Genomic DNA, 13,306 nt, shown 5'->3' on the forward strand with positions numbered 1-13,306 from the left:
GCTGGTACTTCATAAGTTGAATGAAATCTTTAAGTTTCCTTCTATCTCTAATAGTATACTTACTCATTAGATACTATCAGACATGCCTGAGTGGGGTAGTAGGGATGATTTCAATTAAATAAATATGTCAGTGTTTCTTCAAGTGACATAAATTCATGAAAAGTATATATCTATTTCCCTTTTGGGGGGAGGCAATTGTGGTTAAGTGACTGGCCCAGGGTCACACAGCTACTTAGTGTCTAAGGCTGGATTTAAACTCAGGTCCTCTTGACTGCAGAGCTGGAGTTTTATCTACTACGCCATCCTAGATGCCCTCAAATGTATATCCTAGGAAAATGACAAGGACTGGAAAACCTTCATGAAGGAAGATACCATCAGAGCTAGAAGTGACCCATCATTTCTAGAAAAAAATGGCTGCTTTAAGAAGAGTAAGGGGAAATTAGCAGGAAGCCCTGTACACTGCTGTCTGTCAAGCCTCCTTGGCACAGCCTCAAGCCTTTTTTCATGGAGGAACTCCCTACACCTGCCTATATTTCTTCAGATTCTAAGAGCTTCCATTCTCTCTACCTAGGTGCAAGCCCAATGAAAATGGGGTGGGAAGGGGGCACTTCTGAGGATTTGGGGGTTGGGTAATAGGACAGCCTGGGTGGGAAATAAAAGAGCCTGGGTTTTGGAGACAAGAACGCAACTTTGTTTGTTTGAGGTTGTGGGGCACAAATAGTGTCATTATTCATCCTTCGTTCTCAACAGTGGGTCAGGTGCCAGAAAATAGGTAGCCTCAGTTTCCGCTTTTCCTTTCCAGGGCTAATTTCATGAATCCCATGCAGCCTTAATATAAGGCTTCTCTAGGCATTAGTCCTCTTTAAGATGCAGATTTTCATGCTAGGATATGATTTCTAATCTTTCTTCCAGCTCAGACTATGTTTTATAACTTAATCCACATTATGCTAAAATTTTAAGGTTTACCTAGTGCTTTCCTCACAACCCTCCTGTAAATAGTAGCATTGCTATTGGCCTAAACAACTTGTCTAAAATCTCACAGCTAGTAAGTGACTGACAGGATGCTTACTCCTAATTCAAGTCTAGTGTTCATTAGTTTATCAAAAGCTGTACTTCTCTATCCCTCCTCCCCCTCCCCCCAGCCTGAGGAATGGGTTCTAAAACCCTTTAGGGAATGCTTTAGGGATGAAGTCTGAGACTTGAAATCTAGGACTTAAGGACTGGGAGTCCAGGGATCCAGGTGAGCTTGAGAAGTTAGAGTTAGCAGGGCTGGTAACTCTTCTCCACTTGGCTTCCCTGATCAGCATAAGCTAGTTTGAGTTTAGCATTCCTTTCTATGATCTCTTTTTCCAGGGTGGTCAAACCTTTCCTAAAAAGTCTCAGTACAGGCAGGGGTCCAGACACTGAGAAGTACTCTGTGCTATCCCAGCAGAACCTAGGCCAGAAATAAAAAAAAAACCTCAGCCCAAAGACCAGGGAAGAGGTCCCCTAGTATTCCTATGAGATCATGGAGTTAGAGCGGAAAGGAACCTTAAGGCTCTCTGGTTTTTCCTTTATCCTGGGCATCCTAGAAGGCCATAATTGTGCATGACGGTGCCCTCTCAAGATTTCTTCCTGCACAAGTCCATGGGCTAAGTTACAAAATGAAATTGTCTCTGCCCCCACCATTGGTAGAGCCAATCTACCTTTTTGTACGAGAAACAGACACAGAGAACTTCTTGGGGTTGGGCAGGGGGAGCCTTGAAAGTGAGTAGTAAGTGTCAGAGCCAGGATTCAAGCACAGATCTCATTCCAAATGTAGCAGGTTTTGATCAGTCAGTAAGCACTTCTTAAGCTCTAATTAAGTGCCAGGCAATGTGCTAAGGACTACAAAAAGGTAAAAGATTGTCCCTGTCCTCCAGGAGCTCACTATCTAACAGGAGAGAGAACTAGCAAACAAGCATGTACAAATGAGTTATATACAGGTTAAACAGGAAAAAAAAATTAACATTAGAGAAGATGGGCTTTTAGTTGAGACTTGAAGGAAATCAGGAAAGCTGGGAGGTGGAGATATGGAGGGAGAACATTCCAGGCCTGGGAGAGAGATAGTCAGAAAATGCCTGGAGACTAGAAGTGGAGCATCTTATTTGTGTCACAGCCAGGAGGCCAGTATAAACTGGAAATGTGGGAGGAGGGGACCTAAGTTGGGCACAATTTTACTGTCAAATAGATGATGTTGTATTTGATCTTCAAGGTGATAGAGAACCACTAGAGTTTATGGAATAGGAGGGTGACATGGTCAAACCTGAGTTTAAGGAAAATCACTTTGGCTGCTAAATGGATTGGAGTAGGGAGAGACTTATACTACACTCTTCTTTTGAGGTCTCAACCAGCCACTGCTCCTCAATCTTAACTCCACATCTCCTCACCAAGACTGAGCTTGGCCTATGCCTGGTGGATTTGGGGCATGACCATCACTAGCTCCAGCTCATATCCTTTCTGGTTGGTGGGGGCATATATAGAGTACATGAGAAATTAGGAACCCAGGCAGACCAGTCCAGCTTAAAGAAGTAAACATAGGAGTCAGGAGGACCTGAGTTCAAATCCAGCATCAGACACCTAACACAAAAAAACTAGCCATGTGACCTTGGGCAAGTCACTTAACCCCAATTGCCCCTTCCCCCCCCAAAAAAGAAGTAAACATAGGAAATCTAGAATCCCTCAGAGAACCAGGCAGATGGTGTCTCATTTTCCTGTTCATCTCAATCCACAGGCAAATCTAGGCTTCATCCCTTTCCCAGTTTAGTATATGTACCTGTCCCTGGTGGACAGAGGAGTGCTGGCCGGTACAAGTGAAGATGTACGTGGCCACAAAGAAGTAGAGCTCCTCCTTGGAATGGAAGGAGGTGGGGAAGCCTAGGTGTGAAGAAAGGGAGAGAAGACTGGGCCAGGTTGTGGTGGGCACACAGAGATAGCAACCTGTTGAGATCTTGGGTTCTTTGGGTTTGGAGGAAGCTTGGGAGTCATGAAGGAGGGGGAGACTCTTGAATTCAAGACACTGCCTGTGGATAGAAGTACTGAAAAGAAGTTTTACAGGTAACTGTCTACACTGCACACACACGCACACACGCATACACACATACACACATGTACATACACATACCTTTCACAGAATATCGGAGTTGGAAGGGATCTGAGGCCATCTGCTCCAATCTACATTTAAACAAGAAACAATTCAACTTCAAATCAACAGAGAAAGTGACCCTTGCACAAGGTACTATGCTCAGTTACAAAAATGAAACTGTATCATCAGGGAGCTTATGTTCAGGGAATACTAGTACCTCTGTAGTGAAGTCTGCTGAGACCCCTTCAGGGCTGCTTTCCACCTTTGGTGTCCACCTCTTCCACCCAGCTCTCACCTGTGCAGATGAGCTAAAACAGGTTGAGGGTAACCGAGGGGTCTCAAACCATTGGTGAGTTAGGGGGTGTCTACACCAAGCATGTAAAGACTTCCCCAGGTGGAATGGGCAGATGAGAACAATCTGTTCCAATGGCCATGAAGGTGGCTGAAGCAGGCGCTGTGGAACACTTAGAGCTTGGTTAGACATCGAAGATGCCAAGGTCATCCACTGCATCCTGGGCCATCACCAGTCATCTTGATTCTGTCCTGCTACCAGACTGTGGAGGAGAGACTCAGCAGGAGAGAGTGAGGCCAACCACTTCGTGCAACTCTACTTCACTTAAATCCAATTTGCACATGACTCACAAGGCATCACCCATACCATTTTACCATGTTCTATTGGGAAGATACAACTTGACAAGTAAATATCAATATTTTTCTTGGGAAAAGTAGTCTAGGACGGTCTCATGTTGGAGTTGGCACCTAGGCCGAGCCTTAAAGGAAGCTAAGGATTCTCTGACTTAGTGGTTAGCTTGTTTCAAGGTACAGGAGCAGGTTCCTGTAACTTGGGTACAGGCTAGGTGACAACCTACCAGCCAGCACTCGTTTAGCCTTTGGAGATTTCTAGTCAAGGGGAACCCAGCACTTCTAGAGGCAGCACATAACCCATTGGGATCATGCTCGTTTATTAGGAGATTTTCCCTTCATTTTTTTGCTGCTTTCATCCATTCCTTCTGGTTCTCCTGCTGTGGTCAAGCAGAATGAATCTAATCCCTACTCCACCAGAAAGCACTTCAGACACTCAGAGTGAAGGGATCTACACATCTCCATTGGTTTTCTCTTCTACAGACCTTATATCCCAGTTCTATTAAATAATCTTCATGTGATTTGAACTTGAGGCCCTTCACCATGATTAGTTACCTTCCTCTGGATACTCTCTGGTTTACCAATATTGAGCAGCAACAGAGTAGACAGCAGGATTTTTATCTGCCTAGTTCTGGTCTCTCCACCTTTCATCCTGTGACCTAAAATCACCCTAGCCCTTCTAGACACCATGTTACCCTGCTAGTCTCTGCTGTCCAGGTTTGCTGATGAGCTGCTATGTATCCATATCTTCCCAGTCTGGAGTTGGGAAGTTGATTTTGTGAAGCCAAGCTGAAGATTTTATATTTATCTCTCTCAAATTTCATGTTATTAGGTTTGTCCCAGTGTCAAGACCTTTTTCAAACCTATCCTCCAACAAGTTATCTTACCTTCCACGTTTTGTGGCTTCATCAGTTTGATAAGCATGTCGTTTTGGGGCCCGTTTCCAGACTGAGACTGGAGAAAACTTTTAAGCAAAAATCATTTAACACTTAGGAGAGGATAAAGACCACATTCTCAGCTTCTGCCACCCACTCAGCAGAGCCACTGTCAGATAAGGATTTGAGGAATGAGCTTACTGTCATTGGGGGTATTCAAGCACAGATCATTCCCTACTCCCCTGGGCTTCAGCATCTTCAAGGGTTGGATTAGCCTACCACAATGTAAATTCATAGGTGACACTTCATATTTAGTCAACCGAATTAAATCTTTAAGGTTTTTCTATCTCTAATAGTCTACTTACCCATTAGATTCTATCAGAGATGTGTAGGTTGGATAGTAGGGATCATTTAAATTAAATAAATAATGAGTTCATAAAAAGTATATATACCTCAAGGACAGGATATGGCCAAGGTGGGAGGTAGGGACTAGGAAACCTTCATGATGTGGTATTAGAGGTGAGCCTTGATGGATGAGTAGGATTTCAACAGTGACTTCCAAGATCTTTTCTAGAGACAATTCTATCAGTTACACATTTCAGTATAATTATTGATAAGTGATAGGCAGCAGAGAACAGCTTTTCAATATGGGGCAAAGAAAAGGCACTGAGGACAGTCACCACAGTGAAAGACCGCAAGGTGAATGAGTTAGTGGGGATACTATTGTGCTACAGGAAATGAAGAAGGGGAGGGGCAGCTAGGTGGCACAGTGAATAGAGCACTGGCCCTGGAGTCAGGAGGACCTGAGTTCAAATACGGCCTTAGACACTTGACACACTTATTAGCTGTGTGATCTTGGCCAAGTCACTTAACCCCAATTGCCTTGCCTTCCCCTCTCCAAAAAAAAAAAAAATGAAGACAGGGAGGGTTTCAGAGAAACCTGGGAAAACTTACAGGAACTGATGTAGAATGAAGTGAGCAGAACCAGGAGAACAGTTTACACAATAACAGCAAGAGTGTACAAACAACTTTGAAAGACTTCAGAATTCTGATCAATCCAGTCAATGAGTGACCAACCCTGATTTCAGGGGATTCATGATGAAACATGCTACCTGATAGAGAGGTGTTGGATTCAGGATTTAGACATGGTCAATTTGGGAGTTTATTTTGCTTGACTGTGCATTTGTTTAAAAAGATAGGGTAGAAAGTTGGGTGGGAGAGAAGGTAGATTTTATGAAGCCAGAAAATCCTCAAATTTGTTAAAAAAAATTAAGAGATGAAGGTGGCAGGGGCCCACCTGGATAGCAATGGGAACATTTCACATTTCCATAGTGCTTTTTCCCAACTTCCTCTAAACCATCATGTCTGGGAGGTAGGCCAATTATCCTCATTTTACAGAGTGGGGAACTGATTCCTGGAAAATTTAAGTGATTTGGCACCCCCAGTAATAAACTAACTCCTTAGGGGTCAAACCAGGGGTTCTGAACCCAGATCCTATGGCTCCCAGTCTAGCATTCTTTCTAACATGGTCCCTCCCCAGCCCTGTCCCCTGCCTTTTTGGCTCCAAGGTGAATGGCCTCCCCTGGGCATCCCAGAAGGCCATTGTACATGACTATGTCCTCTCAAGGTTTCTTCCTGCCAAGTCCGTTGGTCAGGAATGGGAGAATTCCAGGTGTCCCTTGTGTTCCAACTTCTTTGTCTCCCATCCTCCGGTCCGGGACCAGCACAGCAGTGCACTAAAAATCTCCAGCCTAGAGCCCTTTCCCAATCCTCCCTCAGCTGTCCTGGTTGCTGGTACCCAGACTACCCAGTTCTTGGACCTCCTTTTCATATCCTTATCCCCTCACTGACCTGTCCCTGAGGTGGCCACAGTCACAACCCAGTTCCACCTCTGCATGCAGCCTGACCAGCCACAGCTGCACCTAGACCCTGAGAAGGCAAAGCTCCTAGTGGCCACCCGACCTGGTAGTGACCCATCACTTCTAGAGAAAATGGCTGCTTTGAGAAGAGTAATGGGAAAGTTGCTCAGAGCCCTGCCCACTGCTGTCCAGTGAGTCTCCCCAGGGCAGACTCAAGCCTTTTAGTAGGGGAACTGGAAATTAAGGGGGCTACCCATCAATTGGGGAACGACTAAACATTCTGAGGTCTATGATTGTGATAGAATACTGTTGTGCTATGAGGAATGATAAGCAGGCTGGTTTTAGAAAAACATGGAAAGACTTGCATGAAATAATGAAGAGTGAAATGAGCAGAACATTGTATACTGTAACAGCAATATTTTTTGAAGAATAACTGAACAACTAAGTTATTCTGAGTATTATAAATACTCAAATCAACTACAAAGGACTGTGAAGTGAGATACTGTTTACCTCAGAAAAAGAACTGATAAATAGGAGTGAGTGTGTGAGTGTGTGTGTGTGTGTGTGTGTGTGTGTGTGAGAATTATGGCCTTTTCTAGTGCAGGGTGAGGAGGGAAGGAGAAAAAAAAAAAGAAAAAACCCATAAAACCAGGGTTAATTACCTGACTCCCATGCAGTTTTAGTCTGACTAAGCGATTCCTTTCAGTTTTAGTTTTCTTTAAAATGAAGATTTTCATGGTAGGACATGATTTCTAATCCCCTTTCTAGCTCAGACTGATATGTTCTGTTGCATAACCCAGCTTATTATAGAGTTTTAAGGTTCACCTAGTGCTTTCTTCCAACCTTCCTGTAAAGTATAGTATCCCCATTTACAGAAGAGGCAACTGAGAGCCAAAGAGCCTAAAGGACTTGTCTAAAATTACACAGCTCGTAAGTGGCTGTTAGGATTCATCCTCCTGACTCAAGTCTAGTGTTCATTTCAGTGCAGCAAAAGCTTTATTTATCTTTCCCTCTCCTCCAGCTCCAGAGGAGAGGGCTCTGAAATAGCACATAGAGAATGCTCAGAAAGGGCTAGGACCTAAGTGGAGGTGTCAAAGAGATGCCGGTGAGCTTAAGAAGGCTGGCTGGGCTCAGATGGTGACGCTGTTCTCCACCCGGCTTGGCTGCAGGTATTCATAGGGTAGTTCCAGCTTAGCATTCCTCTCCATGATCTCCTTGTCCAGGATGGCCAAATCTTCCCTAAAACGGTTTAGCACAGCCTGGGGTCCAGATCCTGAGAAGTACTTTTCTTTGTGCTGTCCCAGAGGAACCTAAGCCAGAAAGAAAAAAAAACTTATCAGCCCAAAGACCAGCAAAGAGGTCCTCAAGTATCCCTAATGGCTTTTTCTTGTCCAGTCTACTTAAACCATTTTATAGAAGAAACTCAAGATTCAGAGGGTCCAAGATCACAAAGGTCATGTTAAAGCTGAGATTCAAGCCCAGATCTTCTCCACATCCAGTGTTTTTTCATACTACAACAACTTCACCCCAGGTTGAGGCCCAGCTACTGCCCCCCATCTTTAACCCCATCCCCTCACCATGTTTGGCTGAGTTCGGCCGAGTTGCCACGTTAGAGACATCTGGAGGGATGCCTGGTGGACATTAGGCAGAGTGGCCATCACCATCTCCAGCGTCACATCCTTTCCACTGGGTGGGGGCATACGCATAGTGCATGGGGCATTAGGAACCCAGGCATACCAATCCAGCTGGAAGGAGGAAACACAGTGCAGAGTATAGAGTCCCTCAGAGAACCAGGCAGATGGTGTCTTAGTTTCCTGTCCAACCCCACTCCACCTCCCACCTCAAGTCACAAGCAAATCTAGTGTTCATCTCTTTCCCAGACTGGTTTCATAGTACAGTATGTGTACCTGTCCCTGGTGGACAGAGGAGTGCTGGCCGGTACAAGTGAAAATGCACATGGTCACAAAGACACAGAGATCTTCCCTGTAACGGAAGGAGGTGGGGAAACCTAGAAGGAAGGAAAAGAAGAGGAGAGTGGGTGGGATTGTGGCAGACATAGAGACAGCAACCTGTTGAAGTCTTGGGAATATTTTGGGGGTCTAATTTATGTTTAGAGAGGGTTGGAAATCATTGATGGGTAGAGATGCATTTCAGAGAAACATCTGGAAGTGTTTTAGTGGGTGTCTTTTGGTGATTATTATTCATTCGACAAACTTCTGTGCATTTAATGCCCTTAATGCATTAGGGGCTAGATACTACAACATTTTAAATCTTAGTATTCCATCTGTGTGAATAGACTCTTCACCACTGTGGCTCCTAGCTCTTTAGTAGATGGTTTTTAAGAGTTATTCTGGTCAAATACTTGATTTCTCAGCTGCCAAACTGGCTAATTAGGCTGGTCCTCCTATGATGGCTATATTATCACACTGTGAGCTTACCTCAACAAGTAAAACCTGTCAGAGCTTGTGCTCTGCTAGCAGAGTCTAACAGAAACTGGGCTGAAAATGCTGAGTTTTCTGAGGAATGATTTAGAGGAGCTGAAAGATAGAAAACTACAAAGCAAGTGTCCCTGCCCTCATAGGGCTTACAAACAAATGAAGAAAAAAAATGGGCCTGACCTTGTGATTTAATTGGTATATGGAACATCCAGTAAGGAAAACTTCCTTTACAATGCAGGTCCCCTGTTCTGCTTATTGTAGTTTTGGAGTGTTGTCTGGGGCAGTGAAAAATTAAATGACTTGCCCAGGGTCATACATGTCATTGATGATACATTCCAGTCTTAGATAAGACTGGAAACCAAGTCTTCCTGGATCTGAGGATACTGCAACTGCCTCCCAGGAGAGAAGATAAAATAGCTAAAAGCACAAATCTTCTGGAACCCCTTGCCTGGCCCTCCATCCTAGAGCATCTTAACTGGCCACCATTTAAGAAGGACACTTATAAGCTGGAGAGCGTCAAGAAGAAAGCAACTGGAATGGTAAAAGGCCTTGAGTCCATTCTGTGTGAACATCAGTTGAAGAAAGGTCTGTCACATAGAGGAGGTTTGCCTTGTTTGGACCCTGGAAGCAGAACCGAGGATGATGGGTGCAAAATTGCCAAGAGGAGGCATGATATCAAAGAGAAAAAAAAAACCCTTCCTAACAATTAGAGCTGTCCAGAAGTTGAATGAGCAGCATGTTACCACTTATTAGATAGGGTTGAGTGGGAATTCCTTTTGGATAAAGGCTGGACTAGATTTCTGCTGAAGTCCCTTCCAACTCAAATTCTGTGATTTCTTTGCCCTCATCACCCTCCCTTGTACCATTCTTATTTCATATCCTTCCTTATAGACTGTGAGCTCCTTATGGGCATAGACTGTTTAGATTTTTATCTTTTCTATTCCATGCCATAGACTCAATGTTTAATGTTTGTTGAAGTGAATTAAGAATATGTAATCACCTTGCCAACAAAGGTCCATTTACTCAAAGCTATGGTTTTTCCAGTAGCAATGTATGGCTGTGAGAGGTGGACTAGAAGGAAAATTAAGTCCCATAGAATCCATGCTTTTGAATTGTGGTGCTGGAGAAGGCTTTTGAGAGGCCCTTGGACAGCAAGGAAGTCAAATCAGTCAGTACTTAAAGAAATTAATTCAGGCTGTTCACTGGAAGATCAAATACCAAAGCTGAAGTTTAAATACTTTGGCCACATAATGAGAAGATGGGACTCATTGGAAAAGATGCTGATGTTGGGAAAGACTGAAGGCAAAAGGAAAAGGGGTCAGCAGAGGGTGAGATGGATAGATAGTGTCATGGGAATTTTGGACAGACTTTGAGAGATAGTAGAGGATAGAAGGGCCTGGTGTGCTATGGTCTATGATATCACGAAGAGTCAGAAAAACAACAACAACAAACATAAACATAATTAAATTAGAATGTAAATGTGTAAGAGGACTTTAAAATCCTAGGCAGTCAGATATTAGAGAGAGAACTTTTCCAGGCTAGTGGATAGTGGTATATCTAGGGATATATCTGATTGAAGAAATATGATGTAGAGTGTTGGGAATTGATGGGGTGACAAATAAAGTCCCTGAGGGGCAAAGGGGTGGGAGGGGAGAGTAAATCATAGGGAGGAGGTAGGTCCATGCAAAGTCTCAGGGGAGGGCTATTTGTCTTACCCCGTTCCTGGGCTCCATGCAGCCCAACCTCAGTGATCTCTTTGCACCAAGCCTGTATCTCAGGATCATTTTCCACAGCCTCATCTCCTGTATAGTAGAGATGGACTATCCCCTCCACATACCTGCCCACCAAAGGAAAATGTAGCCAGGTTAATTGTGGATGTGGGATTGGGGGGTGGGGCTCCAATTCCTAACCAATTCATCCCTCCTTGGCTCCTCAGAGATGTAGATCTTCAACCAAAAAGCTTTACCTTTTGATGATATCCCAGAGTCGGAGGGCATCATGAGCATAGTAGGAAGATGGTACCCCGAGCAGACATCGATCAGCCAGGTCATTGGGTGGACAGAGTGATCTATAGGTCAGATAATTTCCTGCTTTCTGGAGTACAGTGATGTGACCTCCTCCACCACTGCTCACGACCTGAGGAAAGGGCAGGGATAAGTCTGAGGCCATGAGTTATAAATGGGGAAGAGATTATTGATGAAGTTCAAATTGGGGGGGGGGGTCCTTTAACCATTAGAAAGTCACAGAAAATCCTTTGGAAAGGATTCAAATTCAAACAAGAAGGAATCTTGAGATCAATAGGAAGGAAAGGAACCTGGAGTGGGTATTGACTAGAACAGAGTCAATGAGATTAGGGGGAACATCCCTCAATTCATTAGACACTGGAGTTCAGAAGAACATGAGCCCTCTTTGGGGTTTCCCATTGTGTCCCCAAAGTATAGGCTGAGCCCTCAATATAACTTCAACATAGATTTCCCTGAACTCACACTTCAGGATTTAGTGCAAATACTCTAGTTTGTAAAGAAAAAGTGGAGGGGAAAAAAAAGACTTGTTTCCCATACACATACTTTGTCCTCTGTACCCCTCTTACCTGTTCAAATAATTCCCCATTCCTCCTCATACCTGATCAAATACTCCCCCATTAGAGACAAGCCCTGTCCGGGCTCTGATGTTGATCTCCATGGTGTAACGAAGATGAGGGATCAGGATCTATTTAGGTAAAAATAGCACATGTTAACAGGGAAGAGGAACGGATACTTAGGTACCAGAGGAGAAACAGAGGCAGACAGAACTATAGTCTTTTTTTTTTTGAGGGGAGAAGGCAAGGCAATTGAGGTTAAGTGACTTACCCCAAGGTCACACAGTTAGTAGGGTGTGTATCAAGTGTCTCGGGTCAAATTAACTCAGGTCCTCCAGATTCCAGGACCAGTGCTCTATTCACTTTGCCACCTAGCTGCCCCAGAACTATAGTCTTTCTGAAAAGGGGTACTCCCTTTCAGAGGAGTGGTTTATGATAAGGACAAAACCTTTCAAGGGGCCTTTAGGGCCAAGGTATCCAGGTTTATTTGCATGGTCCCTTTTGATTGTTTTCAATAAATCTTTCGTGTTTTTAATTGCCCGGGCTTCCAAGCTTATTTATAATAGGTCTATTTCATTTGCATGTATCACTAGAATTTATGGGGTGCTTGGGATCTATATTTGTAACAGCAATTTGTAAAACTAATTTGCAACATCAGTCTGTAACATCAATTTGTAAAACCAGTTTGTAAAATTGTAACTGCAATTTGTAAAACCAGTCTGTAAAATCACACTATCCCCCCTAGTCACAGAACATTAACTCTGCCCCTTCCCCCTACCTGCACTCTGCCTAGCTTCAAAGCATTAACTATGCCCAGAAACAACTCATGAATTATCTCAGCCTTGAAACACTAACAAGCTATACCTATCAATCCTTCACAAAAGTATCTATAAACATTCCAGCTTAGGCAACTATTATCTCCCCTTTGCATAGTGCCTCCTTGCCCCCATGAATCCTTCAATACCCCCTTTCTAGGTTAACTCCTTAAGCAATTACCTTTCCCTAACCTTGGTTCCCAGACATCAATCCTGTCAAGCATGACACTGATGGGTGGCAGACTGGGCACTTCTCCATCAGCCTTTGACCACACCTCTAGGTGGGGGTGGGGGAGGGCTTTTTCCCAGTGAATTGTGGGTACTACGACTGCGCAGTTACATAAAGTGTGCATGCCCCTTTAAACACCGACTCTACCTTAGCCCACCTTAACCCCTCCCTAATCCCACCCTCTTCTCGCCTGGTCAGCCTATTTGACATCTAATGAATAGCCTTAACTCTTTAAAAACTATGCTTGTGTCTTCTTTAAGCTTGCAGGTCCCCTAAGGATCCTTGCCTGCTGTAATGCATATGATAAACTTTTTCAACTCTGACTCCAAGTGAGCCTGAGCTGATTTCTTTCCAGACTGAATCAAGGGCTCTGGTCTCAGATAAGATCAGAGTCCCTGCTGAACCTATTGGGAGCCCTCCCTCATCAGAACCAGGTGAGACAAACCCACCTGACTCCATCTTCTGTTGTTTGCTTATCTTCCTGCATCCCTCTTCCTTTGTATAGCCCCCAGTGGAAATTGTATGATCAAAAAACTTAAAAGATTTTAGAGTTGTAAGGGATGGCAGGAAATATCTAGTCCAACCTCTTCAAACATTGGTTTCCTTCTCTGGGCCTCAGTTTCCTCACTTGTCCCTCCTCGATTCTAAGTGAAGAAGGAAGATGAGTGAGGCTTCCTAGAGAAGGAAGCCTGTGTTTATTTTCTGTCATTTCCATGGTTCCTTCTAACTGCACAGGGAGGGTCTCAAAACATTTATTGTTCATTTGT

The 13,306-nt window shown here is 44.0% G+C and overlaps 2 protein-coding genes across 2 annotated transcripts in view; both read right to left on the reverse strand.

The window, feature by feature from the left end:
- The window catches only part of VMO1 (vitelline membrane outer layer 1 homolog), a 181,968-nt gene that overhangs the window by 28,184 nt on the left and 140,478 nt on the right, over nt 1-13,306 (reverse strand). The window lies entirely within an intron of this gene.
- Nucleotides 7,458-13,306, reverse strand: part of LOC138142170 (polyunsaturated fatty acid lipoxygenase ALOX15-like) — a 65,579-nt gene continuing 59,730 nt past the window's right edge. Inside the window, exons 11-16 of the mRNA XM_069063151.1 lie at nt 11,540-11,626; nt 10,884-11,053; nt 10,633-10,754; nt 8,387-8,487; nt 8,057-8,224; nt 7,458-7,789 (exon numbers count right to left, since the gene is read on the reverse strand). Of these exons, the coding sequence (XP_068919252.1) occupies nt 7,610-7,789; nt 8,057-8,224; nt 8,387-8,487; nt 10,633-10,754; nt 10,884-11,053; nt 11,540-11,626 (828 nt within the window). The 3' untranslated portion in view covers nt 7,458-7,609. The remainder of the gene's footprint in view (nt 7,790-8,056; nt 8,225-8,386; nt 8,488-10,632; nt 10,755-10,883; nt 11,054-11,539; nt 11,627-13,306) is intronic.

The sequence above is a fragment of the Petaurus breviceps genome, unplaced genomic scaffold (genome assembly GCF_028583685.1).
Source record: "Petaurus breviceps papuanus isolate PSGF00001 unplaced genomic scaffold, PetGlider_PUasm1.0 90537, whole genome shotgun sequence".
Classification (NCBI taxonomy): Eukaryota; Metazoa; Chordata; class Mammalia; order Diprotodontia; family Petauridae; genus Petaurus; species Petaurus breviceps.